General features: G+C 47.1%; 3 protein-coding genes across 5 annotated transcripts; 2 read left to right on the top strand and 1 right to left on the bottom strand.

The window, feature by feature from the left end:
* cyb561d2 (cytochrome b561 family, member D2) lies at positions 1-4091 on the bottom strand. Of its 2 annotated transcripts, none has more exons than XM_066697530.1 (4): positions 3923-4091; positions 3259-3540; positions 2341-2378; positions 1-1971 (listed from the first exon to the last, which is right to left on the bottom strand). In XM_066697530.1, the coding sequence occupies exons 2-4, from the start codon at positions 3383-3385 to the stop codon at positions 1474-1476; spliced, it is 663 nt and encodes a 220-aa protein (XP_066553627.1). In that variant the 5' UTR covers positions 3386-3540; positions 3923-4091; the 3' UTR covers positions 1-1473. The 2 variants fall into 2 exon arrangements, with proteins under 2 accessions (XP_066553627.1, XP_066553626.1); XM_066697529.1 differs by having other exon boundaries at positions 3259-3525.
* Positions 4092-4325: 234 nt separating this feature from the next.
* On the top strand, positions 4326-9453 carry nprl2 (NPR2 like, GATOR1 complex subunit). Its single transcript, XM_066697528.1, has 11 exons — positions 4326-4720; positions 4852-4943; positions 5262-5430; positions 5814-5922; positions 6309-6445; positions 6608-6705; positions 6926-6962; positions 7076-7169; positions 7452-7569; positions 8019-8161; positions 8416-9453. Exons 1-11 carry the CDS (start codon positions 4643-4645, stop codon positions 8481-8483), a joined length of 1143 nt encoding a protein of 380 aa, XP_066553625.1. The 5' UTR covers positions 4326-4642; the 3' UTR covers positions 8484-9453.
* A 545-nt stretch (positions 9454-9998) lies between these two features.
* Positions 9999-17534, top strand: zmynd10 (zinc finger, MYND-type containing 10). Of its 2 annotated transcripts, XM_066697522.1 has the most exons (12): positions 10004-10248; positions 10550-10658; positions 11372-11488; positions 11948-12001; positions 12668-12823; positions 13060-13148; positions 13435-13535; positions 13944-14116; positions 16189-16314; positions 16432-16553; positions 16733-16858; positions 17163-17534. In XM_066697522.1, the coding sequence occupies exons 1-12, from the start codon at positions 10154-10156 to the stop codon at positions 17260-17262; spliced, it is 1368 nt and encodes a 455-aa protein (XP_066553619.1). In that variant the 5' UTR covers positions 10004-10153; the 3' UTR covers positions 17263-17534. The 2 variants fall into 2 exon arrangements, with proteins under 2 accessions (XP_066553620.1, XP_066553619.1); XM_066697523.1 differs by lacking the exon at positions 16189-16314 and having other exon boundaries at positions 9999-10248.
* The last annotated feature ends 553 nt before the right edge of the window (positions 17535-18087 follow it).

The raw sequence follows: 18087 nt of genomic DNA, 5'->3' as shown, positions 1-18087 counted from the left end.
TTGGGTTTCTCTTATTTTATTTCAGTACAGTACTGCTGCATAGAAGTGCAAAAGTTACTTAAAATAGGCAAATTAATCAAATGGACAGATTTAAAAACAAATATACATTGTTCAAGCTGTACAGGGAGGCAGATTTTATTTTTTTCTTGCATTTGTTAATATTTATAAAAACCTTGGTTTGCATTAAGTACAATCAGCAGGGTTTATTCCACCAATTCAAGACAACTTGTACCGAACTGGGAATTTACAAAATTTACAAAAATATATTACATAATTCCTGTGCCATTGTTTTTTGGTTTGCTTTGGGTTATTCAAAATATATAAGTAACAATGTGTGTAAAAATTATGACCTGCAGGAAGCAAATGTATTTTGATTGTGGTTAACATAAGGCAAAGGTTACTTTGACATCACTCTCCCCAACGGCATGCGAGATTTGACATATCAAATTCATTACACTCTCCACACACTGAAAATCAAGACAATCTCTCTCTCAAGAATATCATCAGAGCCGCCACTCTGTCGTACAATCAGATCTTTAAGCGGCCTCTTCCGTATTCAGATATAGTTGTACCGGAACCTTCTGGTGTTTTAGGGTTTCTTTATTCCAGATTAACAATGCAGTAGCATTTACCTCGTACAAGCCCCCCTCCCCTCCTATTCAGACAATGGCTTTATGAATGACTGGACTATAGATACATTTTATGAAGGACAGGAAGATGTATATAAACATACTGTCCCAGACACTCATTCGCTAGTGTAGGGATTTAATCAGCACTGCACGATGGCAATTGTTATTGTGACCCGACAACAGAGTCGGCTTCATTTCATCTTGACCAGAAAGGAACAGAACAGATTAGGGACTTGGTTTACAAACTGGGGAGAATGAGAAAGCACTCGTTTAAAAGACAGAAGCACTGCTGTAGACACTGCACTGACAGAAACACTGCAGTTAAAAAAGCCTTGAACACAAGTGCTCCGATGGAGACCCTGAGACACAGAGGTCCCCTGCTGCATTAATGCCCTTTCCACATTCACAGCAGGAGAGGAAGACTTGCACTCTGACCCAGACAGATCGTAGGAGCTGCAGAGCCCGTCACAACGGTATGCATGAAGCCCAAACGCATCACAGATTTATTTCAACTCCACGTGTCGTTCCGTACAACCGTTCTCAGAATAGGTAAGAAGTATAAAAAACCAGCCCCTGGCACTTGTGTATCTCCACCCCTGGTTCAAAGCCTCGTCCAATACTCGTCAACAAGGATGTCTCTCTCCAGGTGAAGCCCTTCCTTTGATTTAGGCCAAGAAGCAAGCGGAGAAATTATAATACTTAATCAGAACTCTACAGACATCTTCCAATTCCTACAATTTAAAAAGGACATATTTTGTACCTGGGGAGCGTTTGTGTCACCCCCATTAGGAGACTTCCTAAGTGCGCAATCGTGTGGCAGAAGGGCATCTGTTCGAGCCACAGACTAGAAGCGCTTCCTGGCCACGTAAGCGTTGGTCACCTGGTTCATGAGGACCAGGCCGGTGAGGGCGGGGCAGGAAGAGGCCAGGTACCAGCCCAGGCTATGCACTGCGGTGGTGAACCACAGGGAGCACATGCCCAGCAGGAGGCTGGTGCAGCCCAGCAGGTAGGCCAGGAGGCCCGAGGTGGCATGGTAGCGCTTGAGCTTGGACAGAGACCAGCGCTTCACCAGCTTGGGATACAGCAGGGAGACCCCCCCCAGGGACTGCAGCACCGCATACAGGACGGTCAGCAGGCCCACCAGGCCGTGCCACGTGACGAAGTGCGACTTGTTGTTGAGCTGCTTGTTGTAGAAGATGACCACCAGTCCCAGCACAGCACAGGAGGCAGACAGGCTCTGCAGGATCCAGTGGTAGCGACCTTTCACCTTGTGAGAGAAGTGCTGGAGCGGAGAGCAGTCTGGGGAGAAGAGGAGCAGGGCCTCCGTCATGAGGAACGAGAACTGAGAGAGAGAGGAGAAACGATCAGACAATACTCTGAAACACAACAGGCTTCTTAGGAACAGCTGCCACACGGCTCCACAACCCGTCCTCGTGAAGAGGAGCTGGGATGTTGAGTGCAGCGTGAAGTCACTTGTTCTTTCTTCCTTTCTCCGCAGCACTCCAGTCACTACCCTTATAGCTTTGTCTACATCCAGGGGATTTCCAACGCGTCTCATGAATCAAAACAAATAAACGATTGTTCCTGACCGTACGACAGGTGCTGCTCAGCCACCACAGTGCCTGCACCATGTAACGCACACCAGCAATGTCTCGAGTCCACTTCTCAATTAAACAGGTTTAAAGTTTAAACTGTGCTGGTTGTTACTTACTGAGAGGGTCATCAGGAACGGATGCCAAGAGAACAAACCTGAAAAATGAAAGAGAAAGTCAATGGAAAAGTCCAGCAGCACCTGGAGACTGGAACTCAATCAAAACAACCGCTGGATATTATTATCACAGATTATTATTGCCAAACACTGCCGTCTGCAGAGGCAACGAACCCTCTTTTCTTAACTTCATGCTGAACTTCACAAATTGAGTGCTCTGTGTGGTTCCAGTCCAGCTTTCCATGACTGCACATTACCCCGAATTGATCTCAGTATGATGAACAGCCCTTTGAATTGATTCTCAGTTCTGAAACAGGTAACCTTTTTCTTTTCAGAAACTGAAATCAGCTTTGAAATGTCGATCAATGGGATCAATTAAGTTGCTGGGAGAGGACTTGCAGTTTAAGTCTTTTTACGAATACACAGCGATGTTAATTAATATTGTGTATATGCAGAACATTGCAGGTAAGCGATTGTTAAACCATCTAAACCAGTGGTTCCCAGCCCTGGTCCTGCAGCAGCCCCCACCCTGCTGTTCCAGCCAAGCTCTCAATTACTTAATTGGACCCTTAATAGAACTAATCATTTGCTTACATTTTACTTTTTAAATTATGAAATGTAGGCTCCTTAAGAAGACAATAAGTTTCTTGTATAACTTCATACTTAACCTAAAACCCTACTGTTTAAAATAATTAAAAGGTTCTGATTTAGGAAATTATGAGTTCAATTAAGGGTTCAATAAAGTAATTGAGAGCTCGGCTGGAACACAAGCCAGGAGGGCAGGGGCTCCTCCGGGACCAGACTTGATGACCACTGATCAAAACCCCTTAGATGAAGGCCCTCCCTGGGGTAGCTTTTGGAAAGCCTTCCTCATTGTGGTCAGCCCCCTAATGCAGCCCACCCCCTACTGGAGATACTCACTGGTCCCGGGCCGGGCCAGCACCGCCACAAACACCGTGAAGCCCAGACACAGCAGGTGCGCGGCCACGCCGGAGGCTCGCCTCAGCAGGCCGTACACCCTGGGCTCGGGCTCCAGCGCCTGCACCATCCTCACACTCTCCCGGTCACAAGGTCAGGGCGAGAGCCTCGTCAAGGGCAGCCCCATCCAGAGAGGCCCAGCTGTCACTGCCTCTCCTCAGGGGGGCGCTGTGTCCGGGTCACCCTCTTGTGCAGTGAAACCCCGGCACCCTGTCCAGGGAAGAGCTGTCGGTCAGCAAAGCTGTGAATCTCACACTGAAGCAGGACAGTCCAGAGCTGCACTGATAACCGCAGGGCTTATGATACTGCGCATATTTTAAATGACAAATAAAGCCAGGGGTAATAACACACTGCAATGAGCTGCTGTGAACAGTGCCGTCTTACAATGAGGAAACCGTTATCTTTTCCAAATATCATCATTAAAAAAGGCACTGACGACTAGGCCACTGGATCAATACTTTATTAAACTGGTAAACGTTCACCTGTACACTTCTGACGTTTAATTTGTACAAATAAAACCCACTGCACAGCACTGGTGTACGATATGGACTTCGGCACAGTTGTCGCACACTTCTGTTTAAACGAATGATCAACACACGTAACTTACCGCTAGATCTGTATGAAACAATGTCTGTCTCGCAGCGGACGGAAGGCTGCCGTGATGATATTGTGTCAATCACAGAAATCCGAGTTACATTGATTTTGAACGCAAACAAAGTGCCAACGCAGCCAATCAGCTCGGCCCGGCGGCGTCCTCTGATCCCAGCACAGCGGAAACCAGCGCGCCTGTCAATCACAACAATCTCCGCCTATAGCAGCAGAGTGACCAGGCAAACGTGACCTACGCAAATCCGCGCCGGTCTAGTGAACCAATGACGTTCGAGTCTGTGGTTTAGCCCCGCCCCACCGAGCCCTGCTGCCGGAACACGTGGGCAGGTCCGACTTCCTACTTCATCATGTGATGCGGCGACCTTTAGAAACGCACCAATCAGAGTGCGGGAATAAAAGCATTTCCGGGTTTCAGTGTGTTGTTTTCTGTGCTGTGGGTAATGAGCAGTAACAACTCACGCAGTTCATTCATAATAATAATGAAAACAATAACAATAACAATAATTTAATAAGAGCAAATAATTGGTCGGAATCTGACAGTAAAAATATTACTTTGAGTTAAGAGCGCTGCTCTACGTGTACTGTTACGGACGTGTTATTATGATGTCCACTGTTAAAGGGGTACCTGCATTGCCTGGATTGAAATGGTAACGTCACCAGGGATGCATCACGTTTAAATTGCGTTTGAATCACGCGGTGTCGAGTCAGTAGAGAGGCCATGGGCAGCAACAGCCAGATCGAGTGCATCTTCTTCAGCGAGTTCCACCCGACCCTGGGCCCGAAGATCACCTACCAGGTGAGACGAAACCCCGTCCCTCCCTGCCGGTTAGAAACCTGATCCTCTTTATTGAGACGTCAGTGTTGCCTCTGTTTGAAGTCTGTCTGATGGCGGAGGCGCCGGTGCTTGTTTCCTTGCTTTGTGTTTAGGTCCCAGAAGAGTATATCTCCCGGGAGCTCTTTGATACGGTGCAGGTTTACATCATCACCAAGCCTGAGCTGCAGAACAAACTCATCACAGTGTGAGTGGGGCTCCTGTACTTCCACACGCCTGTGTATTCTTGTGATGAACAGGTTCAAACGAATGTACTCATAATTGATGTTGTAAAAAATGAAAACTTTGCACTTGTACAATGAAGAGAGTTAGGCCACTGCAATGCATTAGGCAAACTGCTTAATCTTTCTCTGAAACATGGTCCTCTGTGTATTTATTGTAGTTGCCATCATCGATTACATAAAATATATGTAGAATTGACACCATCAGAGACACATTGTTAGGGAGACTTTGTTCCCATGAGTTGTGTAGCCTTATGCCAGTGTGTGCGTTTTCATTGGTGCAGCACAGCGATGGAGAAGAAGCTGATCGGCTGCCCTGTGTGCATCGAGCACAAGAAATACAGCCGCAACGCTCTGCTCTTCAACCTGGGCTTTGTGTGTGATGCCCAGACCAAAACCTGTGCCTTGGAGCCCATTGTCAAAAAGCTGTCCGGATACCTGACTACGCTGGAGGTACATTGTCAGCCTTGTCACTTAAATAGAGTCGCTGCACAACATTCACAGAGATATTAGACTAGAGTATTGGAGTAAGTGTTTGCTTTTCTGATGGGTTTCGTTTAGTTAATAATGTATTTCTGAGTTTTTAGGTTTGGTCTGTGGCTTCTGAAAGGAGGAAACTGCTGCTTCAAATAACATTTTGGAGCTCAGATATGTGTAGAAATGTCCCAGTCAGCACGCAGTGTTGTTAGATGCCTCAGAGTCTGAAGTATCTGACTTGTGAAAAGGCTGTTTGCAACAGAAACGGTTTGAGATGCAGCAGCAGTGACAGAGCGCAGGACGGCTGCAGTGCGTTTGACGCGTTTCCACCATTTGTGCCTTTTTATGTTGTTTTGCAGCTGGAGAGCAGCTTCATCTCCAATGAGGAGAGCAAGCAGAAGCTGGTTCCCATCATGTCCACCCTGCTGGAGGAGCTCAATGCCAAGGGCTCATGCACGCTGCCCATTGGTGAGGTCCCGGCACAACATGCAGCATGTGTCTGAATAACTGATGTGTTTTTTGATTTGCTATATTTATTCCTCCATTCCCACCCTGACCATTTGATCTTTTTAGTGTTCAATCAGTATCTGCTGTCACAAGTGAAATCAATTCCTGTCCTCCAGTCCTCGTCTGTGGAAGACATTAAGCCATTAAACTCTGTAGGATTTACCCATTCCTGGGAAAAGGACACCAGTTCTTTCTTTCCTTCCCTGCTTGTGGAAATAAAGAAACTAATGTTCACGTCTGTGTGTGTTACTGCCTAAGTTGCCACATCCAACAGAGTATGTTAGATGTGGAAATGTGTAGATGGGCTTTGGGAATTGCTCCCCTCATTGTCTCCAACTCTTTGGCAGATGAGTCCAACACCATCCACCTGAAACTGATAGAGCAGCGGAAGGATCCGCTGATCGTGCAGGAGTACGACGTGCCCGTCTTCACACAGTGCAAGGACCAGTTCATCAAGTCCCAGTGGGACCTCACCACCCAGCAGGTCAGCACCCACTGGACAGCACCAGGCCCAGGACTTTTTCCCCACACCCTGCCAAATACAAGAGCAAGTGCAAAAGTCCCCAGCATGCATATGAAGTTTTAATATGAGATAACTGTCTGTCTGACTGTGCGGTGCGATTAATAAGCACTGGCTGTGTTGCAGATCCTGCCCTACATCGATGGCTTCCGTCACATTCAGAAGATCTCTGCAGAAGCTGACGTGGAGCTCAATCTTGTGCGGATCGCTGTGCAGAACTTACTGTAGGAGCCTCTTTAATTTCAAGCATGTAAATTAAACGCAGCTCCGTGTCCTTTACAGATCTGAGGCACAAATTCTGTGCCCCTGGTAGATGCATGTGCCTCCACACATGGGAAGTTTTAAATGCAGCCTTGATGTCAGCATTTGTCCACAGTCTGTGCAGGGCTAGTTATAAAACTGTGTGACACAGGACAGTACTGCAGCTGTTTTTTCTCCACACAGGTATTATGAAGTTGTGACCTTGGTCTCAATATTTCAGGTAAGAAAGCAGGCGCCAGAGTTCCAGTGTTACAACTGTAAATGTTTGAAGGGTTTTGTTAGTTGTTTTTGTGTTGTGTAACTTCACACCAACACGGTTGTCTGTCTCTGCAGTACTCCAATGTCTACTGCACCACCCCCAAGGTCCAAAACCTGATGGATGACAAATCGATGCAGGAGGAGTGTCTGCTGTACGTCACCAAGTCAGGTAAATTGGGGTGGGCTAGGCGGAGGGGGCCATCTGTGGGCTGTAACTCCGTACCAAAGGGTGATTTGCTGATATGTTTTTTACAGAACAGTTTAGTTTGGATTTTGCACTTGGTAAAGACCTTCAAAGAAGCTTTACTGTAACTTCTGATTACAGCAGGCAGCCCAGTGTTGGACCGGTTGACATGCTAGTCCAGTATAAAGACACTTCCACAGTGGAATATGAATATTTCTGGGCCGAGTTCCTCCCGCGTGCGTCTCTGCATCTGTGCCCGTGTTTCAGGCCAGAAGAGGGCCAGCCTGAGGGACGTGTTTCAGCTATACTGTGGCCTGAGTCCGGGGACGACCGTGCGAGACCTCTGCTCCCGATACGCACAGCAGCTGCAGAGAGTGGACGAGAGGTCAGTGTGCATGGCATTGAATAAATAAATTAAAAAACCCATTCAGTGCATTTACTAATATCATGATCTCTTCCCCCCTTTTGTTTTAGAAAACTAGTGGGAAATGAAATCACAGTGTTTTCACAGATTTCCTCGGCTGACATGTTCACAAAGATGATGTCTCTCAGCCCACACTGGAGACATCATGGCATCATGCTGCTGTTTTTTCAGTTTCAGTTCAGAGCTTGATTTGAAAGGCTGAACACAAACACGATTCAATACAAACTGAATGGGGCATACGTTTAAGATCCAGGCCTGTATATATAGGCTTTTTTCCCACATTCTTGTGAAATTTTAAATGAGCTTGCAGGACTGTCACTGGCAAGTCATCTTAGCTTTGGCCAAATAAGCAACAGTAATGCCCGGTGCTGGACCAAAGGGAGTCCACTGAACGCATTTGTCTCTGTCAGGAGGCTGATCCAGTTCGGACTGGTCAAGAGGCTGATCCGCCGGCTGCAGAAGTACCCAGTGAAGGCCATTCGGGACGAGAGGAGACGCCCGCCGCGCCTCTACACCGGCTGCCATAGCTACGACGAAATCTGCTGCAAAACAGGTGACGCGTGAGCAAGAGGCTGAGAGTGGAGAACACAAAACAGTCATTCATGGGATAAAAATAAAGTAGATAGATTGAGATAATTATACCTTTAAAGTCATGTAAACAAAACAAAAATACAACTTCACCTCCACGTTAAGATTCCCTCTTCTTTGTTTGGGGACGTTTCTATGCCCTTCTAGTTTTTGAGCCACTGAAAGAAGCATGTGTTTTATTTACACCCCCTCTTGACAGCTGTGCTCCTGTTTCTACAGGGATGAGCTACAGAGAGCTGGATGAACAACTGGAGAATGACCCCAATATCATCGTGTGCTGGAAGTGAAGCACAGGGGTAGTGCAGAATTGAGCTTGTGAGGACAGAGAGAGACGGAGGGCAGACATGACATCACCAACAGCTGTCCGACTGAGGGCACAAGGGCCAGACATGGCGTCACCACCAGCTGTCACGTGTCCCACAACGCAGCTGGAATGGCTGAAGTCTGAAGAATGACAGTTTTTGTTTTTGTTTGGCCCGAAAACAGGGCCCGCCTGATACATACACAATGATTGAACAGTCTTGGATCAAATGTGGCCTAGAAATGCATTTGAGATGCATCTTGCATGAAAGTTGCACTGAAATGGTTGACTTACTGTAACCAGGTTTTATATTATTATTATTATTATTGTAATTATGTGACTTTTGTATGACAAAGAACAGAATAGTCTATTGTACAGTAAAATGCCAGGCGAATACTAAAAGGTCTATTGTATATTGATTGCTGTCACATGAATTATTTAAATAGTGTGCTTTGTGGACTGTGTTGCCTTAATTCATAATGAAATAAACTTGCTGTTAAATCCAAAATAAAAATAAAGTAGCAGAAAAGCTTTCTAAGTGTGGATAGGAATGGGAGGCAAGAACTGCTGTGGAATAATACTGGCAGTGCAGACTGGGAAGAATAAGCCAAACATGGAAGAAAGACCTGAAACGGCTCATTGAACATGATCTGGAGGATGTACATGCGCCTGCAGTATAGATGGTGTTTAGACAATCATGTTAGTAACCTTACAGTAACCCTATTTCCAAAGCTATCTGCTACTAACATAAGAATAATAAAAGTCTTTCTTTTTGTTACCAACAACTGTAATTTATAATATTGATGTGTTAAATTGTTGAATGTAGTGATGTTAAGATCGCTAATTCTCTTTATGTTTTCAGTCCGTTTTGCTCTGTCTCCTAGAGTCCGGATTTAACAGATACTGTTGGTCTCCAGAAATGTCCATCGTTACTCAATAAAATGAGTTAAAGGAAATCACAGATACTTGCCTTTATTTGTCTGTCTGTCTGTCTCTCCCTCCAGCGGCAGGACCCTGGATAGAGCCCCTTTGTGCTGAGAAATTAGGTTATACATGCAAACATTTTAACAGGAAAAAATACACACATGGATATTTGCTGGTATATTTATTTTAATATTTTGTATTTGTCATACAATGGGTGGGTGAACTTACTCTCCTCAAACAGAGTCTGGCTCTCTGAAAATTGAACTAACCAGGTTATTGCAACAATGCTTTAATGCCTATTTAATTTTAGTTCTGACATTATAGCTATGGTCCTGGGTGCCTTAAAGAGTGCTATTGTAGTGTCTGTTAAATTAAAATCGATAAGCTACAAAGCTACAGATTTATTGTTTTGTACACACTTCGGGCTTCATGCTGTGCTTTCCGCACCAGAGCAGTCGCGCACTACCTGTGCAGGTGAATCAGTGGATCACACTTTCCTTTGAGCCGGATCAGTGGATCACACCTGCCATCGATCCAGTCCAGTCAATCGATCTGCCTCTCCGGGTCGCAGCGCGCATGCGTGTGTTGTGTGTGCTGCCACGGCAACGGTGAAGCGTGTTGTGGAGGAAACGAAGCGAGCGGCGCCTTTGTTGTCCTCCTTTACACAGCTTTCTCTTCCTTTACTCCGCTTTCTGCTCCTGTACACACCGCCCTGCCGTCGGGTGAGAAGCTATGGAGTCGGCGGCTGCGGTGCTGCTGCCCGGCGAGGTGGAGGGCTTCGTGCGCGGTCTGGAGCGCTTCCCGCTGCGGGACATTGGCAGCCCCAGGTCAGCCCGCACTGCCGCTCCGCGCCTCTGTGATCTGGTGCCGAGAGCACGGCGCTGTAGACGGGCTGCAGGAGTCGCACAGGCCTCTTAGACTCGATACATGACCACAGCAGGGAGACTGTAGAGAAGCCCTTAACTGCCCATGCTTGTTCACCCGCATGCTTTGCTCAGATCAGTGTTACTCTTGTGTTACTCATCCTTTGTGCATCTCTCAGATCAGTGATACTCGTGTGTTACTCACCTGTGTGCATGTTTCAGATCAGTGATACTCGTGTGTTACTCACCTGTGTGCATCTCTCAGGTGGTTCAGGCAGCACGAATACGTGCAGAAGCTGAACATGCAGGCGATCCTCAGCGCGTCCTGCGGCCAAGAGGAGCTGGTGAAGGAGCAGCTGGTATCGGTGGGGAAGGTACTGAAGCCCAAATCTGAGTTTCTACCACCTCCTTGTCAGAACGGACCCACTGCTTGTAGGGTTTCTTTCCTTTTCTTTTTCATGAAGCCTTTCTTCATATTCAGATTCCCTGCCTGTAGATATTATTATTATTATTATTATTATTATTATTATTATTATTATTATACATTTATAATAATACATATCAATGCATACACAATCATAAAAAAGCCAATTTAAAAAGGTGATTTTTAAGACGAATTTTAAAAATATGAAGACTTTCACTGTTACGAGTGTCCAGAGGAAGGGAATTCCATAAGTAAGGAGCAGTATAACGAAAGGCTCTAGACCCCATATTGTTCAAACGAATACGTGGTATAACAAGAAGAGTTGACGAAGAAGATCTAAGGGTACGAGTAGGTGTATAGGTATGAAAAAGATCAGAAAGGTATGAGGGAGTAAGATTATTTAAGGCCTTGTAAGTAAGAAATTACAAAATTTTGAAATCAATTCAGTACTTAACCGGAAGCCAATGCAAATGTTGAAGAACAGGTGAAATGTGTTCGATAGAGGGAGTTCTAGTCAGGCTGACTGAGGAGGGCAGTCTATCCGTCCTCGAGACGGCTGGCCTGTCTCTCTCTCAATATGCTGCGAGAACAAAGTCGATTTCAGAGAATTTGTAGAGATGTGCGTTGCTGTTATTTGTATTAAACGTGTGTTTCCCACAACAGATTCCCACTCTGGTCCATGAGATGATCTCAGTAGAGATTTGGAAGCAGAAGGTGCTGCCCGTGCTGAGTCGGCTGCGGGATTTCAACCCCAAAAGCACCTTCCCCTTATACATGGTGGTGAGTGGGGGGGGTAGTGACATGTGAGCGGGTGCAGACACATAGACCCTGCAGAGGTCAACGCTGTTGAGGTGAAGCAAGACTGATGATTTAGACAAATCTGAAAGCACACAAAAAAGGAACAATCTAGAGATTCATGTAAAAGGACATTTTCTATGAATACAGACGTCTCTGTTTTGGGAACAATGTGACAACAATGTAATAAAGCTGAGAAGAAGACAGAGCAGTTTCATACATGAAGAAGATTGTCTTTGTTCTCACTTTGTGTTTGTGTGTAAGTGCAGTTCAGTCTCACTGCCATCTGCAGTGTTATTGAATATTGATCATCAGAACATAAGACAGTGTCCAATCGAGAGGAGGCCATTCGCCCCATCGTGCTCGTTTGGTGTCCATTAATAACTGAGTGATCCAAGGATCCTATCCAGTCTGATTTTCAATGCAGTGTTAATTTGTTCACAGATCCATCATGAAGCCACCATCATCAACCTCCTAGAGACCATCTTATTCCATCAGGTCTGTATGCCAGTCCCTGTGCTTGACATGTTTTTGTTTTTAAGCCGTCTTAAGCAATATTTAGTCTCAATGTTTAAAATCAGAAAAGGCTGCGTACCTGTGAGATTGCTCAATTTGTTACACTTTGAGTTTCACTTCAAGGCGAGCATATGGCAAGCCATTGTGACATTTAATCCATGATTGCTGATATAAAGAATGATCTGGTATTTTTGATATCAGAAATTGTATTTTGGATATCAAAAATTCAATTCTTGCTATCAGCAATTGTATTTCTGATATCAGCAATTGTATTCTTGATATCAAAAATGCATACTAATTAACATCCGGTTAAGGATTTAATGTCACAACGGCATACCATGAATTGCTGATATCAGCAATTGTATTCTTGATATCCGCAATTATGGATTAAATGTCACAACGGCTTGCCATACGAGCACATTGTACTCTGGTGTGAAGAGCTCTGCACGTTGGCACGCATCGCCGCTTCCCGTGCTGAAAATAAGAACATAAGACAGTGTCCAGTCGAGAGGAGGCCATTCGCCCCATCGTGCTCGTTTGGTGTCCATTAATAACTAAGAGATCCAAGGATCCTATCCAGTCTGATTTTGACTAGACGTCAGATTCCCGATGTGCGGCTCTAACGGCGAGACTGTGATTGTGTGGCAGGACTCCTGCGAGTCTGCAGAGCCGGCTGTCCTGGATTTGATTGATTACTGCCACCGCAAGCTGACCCTGCTGGCGGCGCGAAACACTGCGGGAGACGCCGCGGCTGAGGACGGGCTGCCACTTGGGCTCGGCGCGCAGACGGACTCCACTCTGCAGGTCTGGGGGGGTGGAGACAATCCAGTTAAAGAAACATACTTTTTCATGTGCCCGTTCATTTTAAACATTGGGATAAACGCTTCTATATCATACCAGAGCAGCTCATGGGGGAGGGCAGAGCGCAGCTAGGCATGCAGAGCTGATCGATTAATTGTGTTTACACATGAAAAGCTTGAGGTTGTGATGCTAACGAGTTTCGGCGTCTAACGGTTGACTCTCGTGCCCTGTCGTGTCAGGAGCTGCTGAGACTGAGCTCAGCGCTGGAGTTCGACATCGCGCTGAAGGCCCTGTCTGTCCTGCGCTACGTCTCCGACCATATTGACAGGTCGGCACCGACGTCTCACTCTGTCACTCTTCTCCAGACTGATTGATGCAATGTATTCAACCACTGTAGGGAGAAAAGGATGAAACGAGCAGAAAAATGAGCTGACACGCTCCCTTCCTGTCCAGTGCAGGTCTTTCACTGCATCGCCTGCGTGTCTGTGCTTGATCTCGGCCCCCTCCCCCCCTGCATGTTGAGGCTCTTCTCACAGCCATCGAAGCTAAGGCTAGGTGCGCTCGCTATGGAAGCCCGGGAAGGTTCACGGTCTGTGTCTGGTCCTTGTGTTCAGTTTCAGCCTGAGTGCCCTGACGAGACTGCTGAGCACCCACAACCTGCCCTGTGTGCTGGTGCACCTGGTGGAGACCTGCCCCTGGAGCCGCCGCTCGAAAGGTACTGGCACCCCGTCCCGCCGCCTCCTCCCTCTCCCGTGCTGCTGCACAACGACACAGTGTCTAATGACACACAGGTCCGTCGCCGGCTGGGCTTCTGCAGTGTCATCTCTCTGTCAATGTCATCTCACTGCAGGGTCCAGGCAGCCCAATGCTCAGTGCTGCGGCCCCACGGCTCTCGGGCCTCTCTGGTTCCGGTTTCCTCCCACCGTCCCACAGACAGGCTGCTCAGGGTGACGGGCTGTTCCAGTGCACTGTAGTAGAGTGGCTGGTGCATGTTGGTGCCGGCCGGCGCTGGCCTGGCGTCCTGTCCGGGGGGGAACCATGCCTGGTGCCCCTGTGTGATAAGTGATATCTACTGGAACAATCAAAACTTTGAACGGATCGATTGCTCTGTCTCCCTCTGCAGGTCAGTTAGAGAAGTACGTGGACGGGAAGTGGCTCCAGATCCCCAGAGAGGACCAGCTGAAAATGACCAAGCTGGACGGCCAGGTGTGGATCGCTCTGCTCAACCTGCTGCTCAGACCCGACTGCCAGAAGAAATACGACTTCAACAGCTTCAACAAAAGCCAGCTCTTAAAGGTACAGTCCCTGCCGGCACCACTGGGAGGGTCAACACTGTCCAGGGTAGACAGAGGGTCCATCGTGAGACAGGGGTCTCTCCGCTCTTTGCTTGGTCTCATCCCTCATATCAAACACGTGATCTGACCCTGTGGAGGATCGATCCTGGACGTTATTCCCTGATTCACTCACTCGTCTGTTAGTGTTCAGGTTTGTATTGAGTTGTGTTTAACACCACGACGCGCGTGAAATAAAACACATTTACTGCCCGAACAATTAAAAAAACCTTTTGTCAAAGCGTGCGTTTAGTGTGTGTTTAGCATGTATTTATCATGTGTTTAGCATGTATTTAGCGTGTGTTTAGTGTGCATTTAGCATGTGTTTAGCGTGTGTTTAGCGTGCGTTTAGCATGTGTTTAGCTTGTATTTTAACAGTTACTCGAAACTCGAAACAAAGGGACATTGTTGCCCATAGTAACACACGTCTTTCCCAGCAGAAAAAACGTTCCAAACAAAATACACGGAGCTGAACTTGGAAGCGTGTCTAAATCTTGACGTCTCCACCACGTGACGGTTTAATTGTCTTCTGACTGGAGCCCAGAAGTGCCAACTTGATCTCCAGATGACTTTCTGATTGTGACCAGTTCCCTTTGCTGGTTTTTGTTTTGCGGTGAAGACATCCTGTTCGGTTTCCACAATAATGTGCAGGATAAAATACCGGTGTGCGTAATGGCAAACGAGCTCTGCTGCTGCAGGGGCCACAACACGGCCGGGGGCCTCCCAGAGAGAAGGGGTGGGATGAGGCAAACGAGAAATCACAACACATGGGTCAATTAAACATCATTCATCATTTACTTCCCAGAAGAACCCGTAGAATTTCCAGAAGACATTTAAAAGTCTGATGAAATGATATTCCCAGGGCTCTTTCTTATCTCTGGGGATGTTTTCTCTGAACCTTTGCCCTCCGCCTGGTAGGATACATTGCAATGTGTTTTCAGCAGAGCACCTTGACCAGGCCAGGAGTAGAAGCTCTGAGCAGAGCCGCTGTGATCCTGAGAGCGGAGATGCCAGGCAAGGTGCTGTGAGGTACTTTAGACTCTGATTGTATGTTTCTGTGACATCTCTGGACTCTGGGATAGTTAGCAAACTTGTCAAATTTGCAAATGATACTAAAATAGGTGGCTCAGCAGATACAATCTCGGCAGCACAGGCTATTCAAAGGGACTTAGATAATTTTCAGTTGTGGGCGACACCTGGCAGATGAAATTCAATGTGGACAAGTGCAAGGTATTACATGCAGGTTACAAAAATGTCCACTATAAGGACACTATGGGAGGAATAGAACTAGATGAAGTAACGCATGAGAAAGACCTAGGAGTCTATGTGGACTCCTCACTTTCTCCATCCAAACAATGTGGGGAAGCAATAAAAAAGGCAAACAGGATGTTAGGGTATATTGTCAAAAGTGTAGAATAGAGAACAAGGGCAGTGATGTTCAGACTGTACAATGCACTAGTTAGAGCTCATCTGGATACTGTGGACAGTTCTGGGCTCCACACTTCAAGAAAGATATCGCTGCTCTAGAGGCAGTTCAGAGCAGAGCAACCAGACTTATTCCAGGTCTGAAGGGAAAGTCCTACTGAGAGACTGAGGAACTGAACCTTTTCACCTGGAACAGAGGAGACTACGTGGGGACTTGATCCAAGTCTTCAAAATCATGAAGGGCATCGACCACATCAAATCAGAGGAGCTTTTCCAGATCAGCAGGGACACACGCACCCGGGGACACAAATGGAAATTGGGCTTCAAGGCATTCAAGACAGAAAACAGGAGACACTTCTTCACACAGAGAGGCGTCACAATCTGAACAAACTCCCCAGCGATGTGGCTGAAGAGACAATTTGGGAACATTCAGAAACAGACTGGATAGGATCCTTGATCACTCAGTTATTAATGGACACCAAACGAGCACGATGGGTCGAATGGCCTCTGCTTGTTTGGACAATTTCTTATGTTCTTATGAATGGCCTGCTCTCGATTGGACACGGTCTTATGTTCTTGTATTCTTATGTCCTGGTGATGTCACCCCTCCAGCTACGCGGTTTCCTGACGGAGGTTCTGATCGACCAGCTGCCCAATCTCAGTGAGCTCCAGGTGTTCCTCAGCCACCTGTCCATCACAGACTCCGCACCCCCCAAACAGGGCCTTGTTCTGGAGCAGGTAACCGGCCCAAAAGAAGCCCACTGTCACTGCGTTTCAGTAACGCGTCGGTTCTTCGTGCTGGAATCCGTTCGATCGACTTTTAAATTCTTGTTTCTTCGTTTCCCTGCTCTTTAGATCCCGGAGATGTGGAATGACATCATGAAGGAGAACTCGGGCAAGTGGAAGGCCATCGCCAAGTACCAGGTGAAGGAAGCGTTCAACCCCTCTGACGAGGATCTGCGGCAGCAGGCTCACCGGTGAGACCAGTGGGGGGGCAACATCCACACTGAGGTGATTCACCTGAGCAAAATAGTGTCAGCTGTTGATCAACATAACAAATGAGCGGCAGTAGTTTAATAACATTAAATAATATACTACTGTCACTGCTACGAATAATAACCAGGATCATAACGTCAGCCTCTCCGCCTCCGCTCAGGCTGGCCCAGACCTACAGCCTGGACGTGATGGAGAGCCTCGTCCCAGACAAGCCCCGGTGCGGCTTCTGCGGCTCCGAAGCATCCAAGCGCTGCTCCCGCTGCCAGGGCGAGTGGTACTGCCACAGGTGAGAGAGTGGTACTGCGCAGGTGAGAGAGTGGCACTGCCACAGGTGAGAGAGTGGTACTGCGCAGGTGAGAGAGTGGCACTGCCACAGGTGAGTGAGTGGTACTGCGCAGGTGAGAGAGTGGCACTGCCACAGGTGAGTGAGTGGTACTGCGCAGGTGAGAGAGTGGCACTGCCACAGGTGAGTGACTGGTACTGTGCAGGTGAGCGAGTGGTACTGCGCAGGTGAGCAGCTGCCTCGTCGCTGTGAATTGCTGAACTCGTTGACTTGTTGTCACACTGCTAACCTGCTTGAACCCTCGCAGGCAGTGCCAGGTCAAGCACTGGCCCAAACACAAGAGAGCGTGTGAGCTGATGGCTGAGGCTGTTCATCAGACGCAGGAGGACCGGAAGAGCGCAAACTGAAATGCCAGGGCGGCAGGAGGAGAGCTCGTCTGTGAGCTCCACAAGAAGGACGCTCAGGTCGGAGCCTGTTCATACTCGGACCATCTGGATGAAGCTACCAGTACCTTATAAGTCTGGAGGTTAAAGTTGGAAACCATGTGTTTAAACCACGGTTGTCAGTGATAAGTGAGTCACTAGTTGACAAATTGGCAGGTTTCGTGTGACAGTTGAAAAGTGTGTGGAAAATGCATATTGTAAATGTGCTCTTTAAAAATACACATGCACAAAACATGCTTCAGAAATCAGTTATTTATTTCAAAAGAGGTTTGTTTTGGTTGTAAGAAATTTCCTTTAAATTGATAATATTGTGCCCCCCCCCTGTTAACAGAAACAAACACAGTGCACCACAATAGACGGTCAAAACTATGTAGAGTATTTTGCAACAGAGGAAAATCGGATTTCCCTGGAGAGCCCAGCTGCATGTTAAACAGATCCAGTGTCCTGTATCTGCGATCCGAAACAAACCCCTCCCGCTCTGGCCGATAAATGGTGAAGTATTTATTACTCCACATGGAAACTATCTTGCTGGGAGATCAAAGTGTGTAAGCTGTTGCTCTTGCATGACATGCGTACTGTGTCTCTTGTAACCCTGCAAGAACCACATCTGGCCTCAGAGCTGATAATCGCAGGAAGTGGGCGAGGACAGATGCGGTCCAGTCCTCATTCGCTAGATGGCGAACTGCAATCGCGTCTGGCCAGCTTTCACACAGTGCGCTGCTGAAGTTCTTAAAGTTGTTTGATTTACTTTTATTTTCCAGCAGACCCTTTTATATTCCGACCTCAAGA

The sequence above is a fragment of the Amia ocellicauda genome, chromosome 3, assembly GCF_036373705.1.
Source record: "Amia ocellicauda isolate fAmiCal2 chromosome 3, fAmiCal2.hap1, whole genome shotgun sequence".
Taxonomy (NCBI): Eukaryota; Metazoa; Chordata; class Actinopteri; order Amiiformes; family Amiidae; genus Amia; species Amia ocellicauda.
This window is presented reverse-complemented; position numbering and strand designations above follow the sequence as displayed.

Excerpts from the sequence above, each read along its gene's own strand:
- cyb561d2 (XM_066697530.1), bottom strand. The coding sequence starts at position 3,385 with ATGGTGCAGGCGCTGGAGCCCGAGCCCAGGGTGTACGGCCTGCTGAGG. Across the intron at positions 2,379-3,258 it reads GCTGGCCCGGCCCGGGACCA|GTTTGTTCTCTTGGCATCCG; the intron begins GTGAGTATCTCC and ends TTCATTTTTCAG. Across the intron at positions 1,972-2,340 it reads CGTTCCTGATGACCCTCTCA|TTCTCGTTCCTCATGACGGA; the intron begins GTAAGTAACAAC and ends TCTCTCTCTCAG.
- nprl2 (XM_066697528.1), top strand. The coding sequence starts at position 4,643 with ATGGGCAGCAACAGCCAGATCGAGTGCATCTTCTTCAGCGAGTTCCAC. Across the intron at positions 4,721-4,851 it reads GCCCGAAGATCACCTACCAG|GTCCCAGAAGAGTATATCTC; the intron begins GTGAGACGAAAC and ends CTTTGTGTTTAG. Across the intron at positions 4,944-5,261 it reads CAGAACAAACTCATCACAGT|CACAGCGATGGAGAAGAAGC; the intron begins GTGAGTGGGGCT and ends TCATTGGTGCAG.
- zmynd10 (XM_066697522.1), top strand. The coding sequence starts at position 10,154 with ATGGAGTCGGCGGCTGCGGTGCTGCTGCCCGGCGAGGTGGAGGGCTTC. Across the intron at positions 13,536-13,943 it reads CTGGAGCCGCCGCTCGAAAG|GTCAGTTAGAGAAGTACGTG; the intron begins GTACTGGCACCC and ends CTCCCTCTGCAG. Across the intron at positions 16,315-16,431 it reads AGGGCCTTGTTCTGGAGCAG|ATCCCGGAGATGTGGAATGA; the intron begins GTAACCGGCCCA and ends CCTGCTCTTTAG.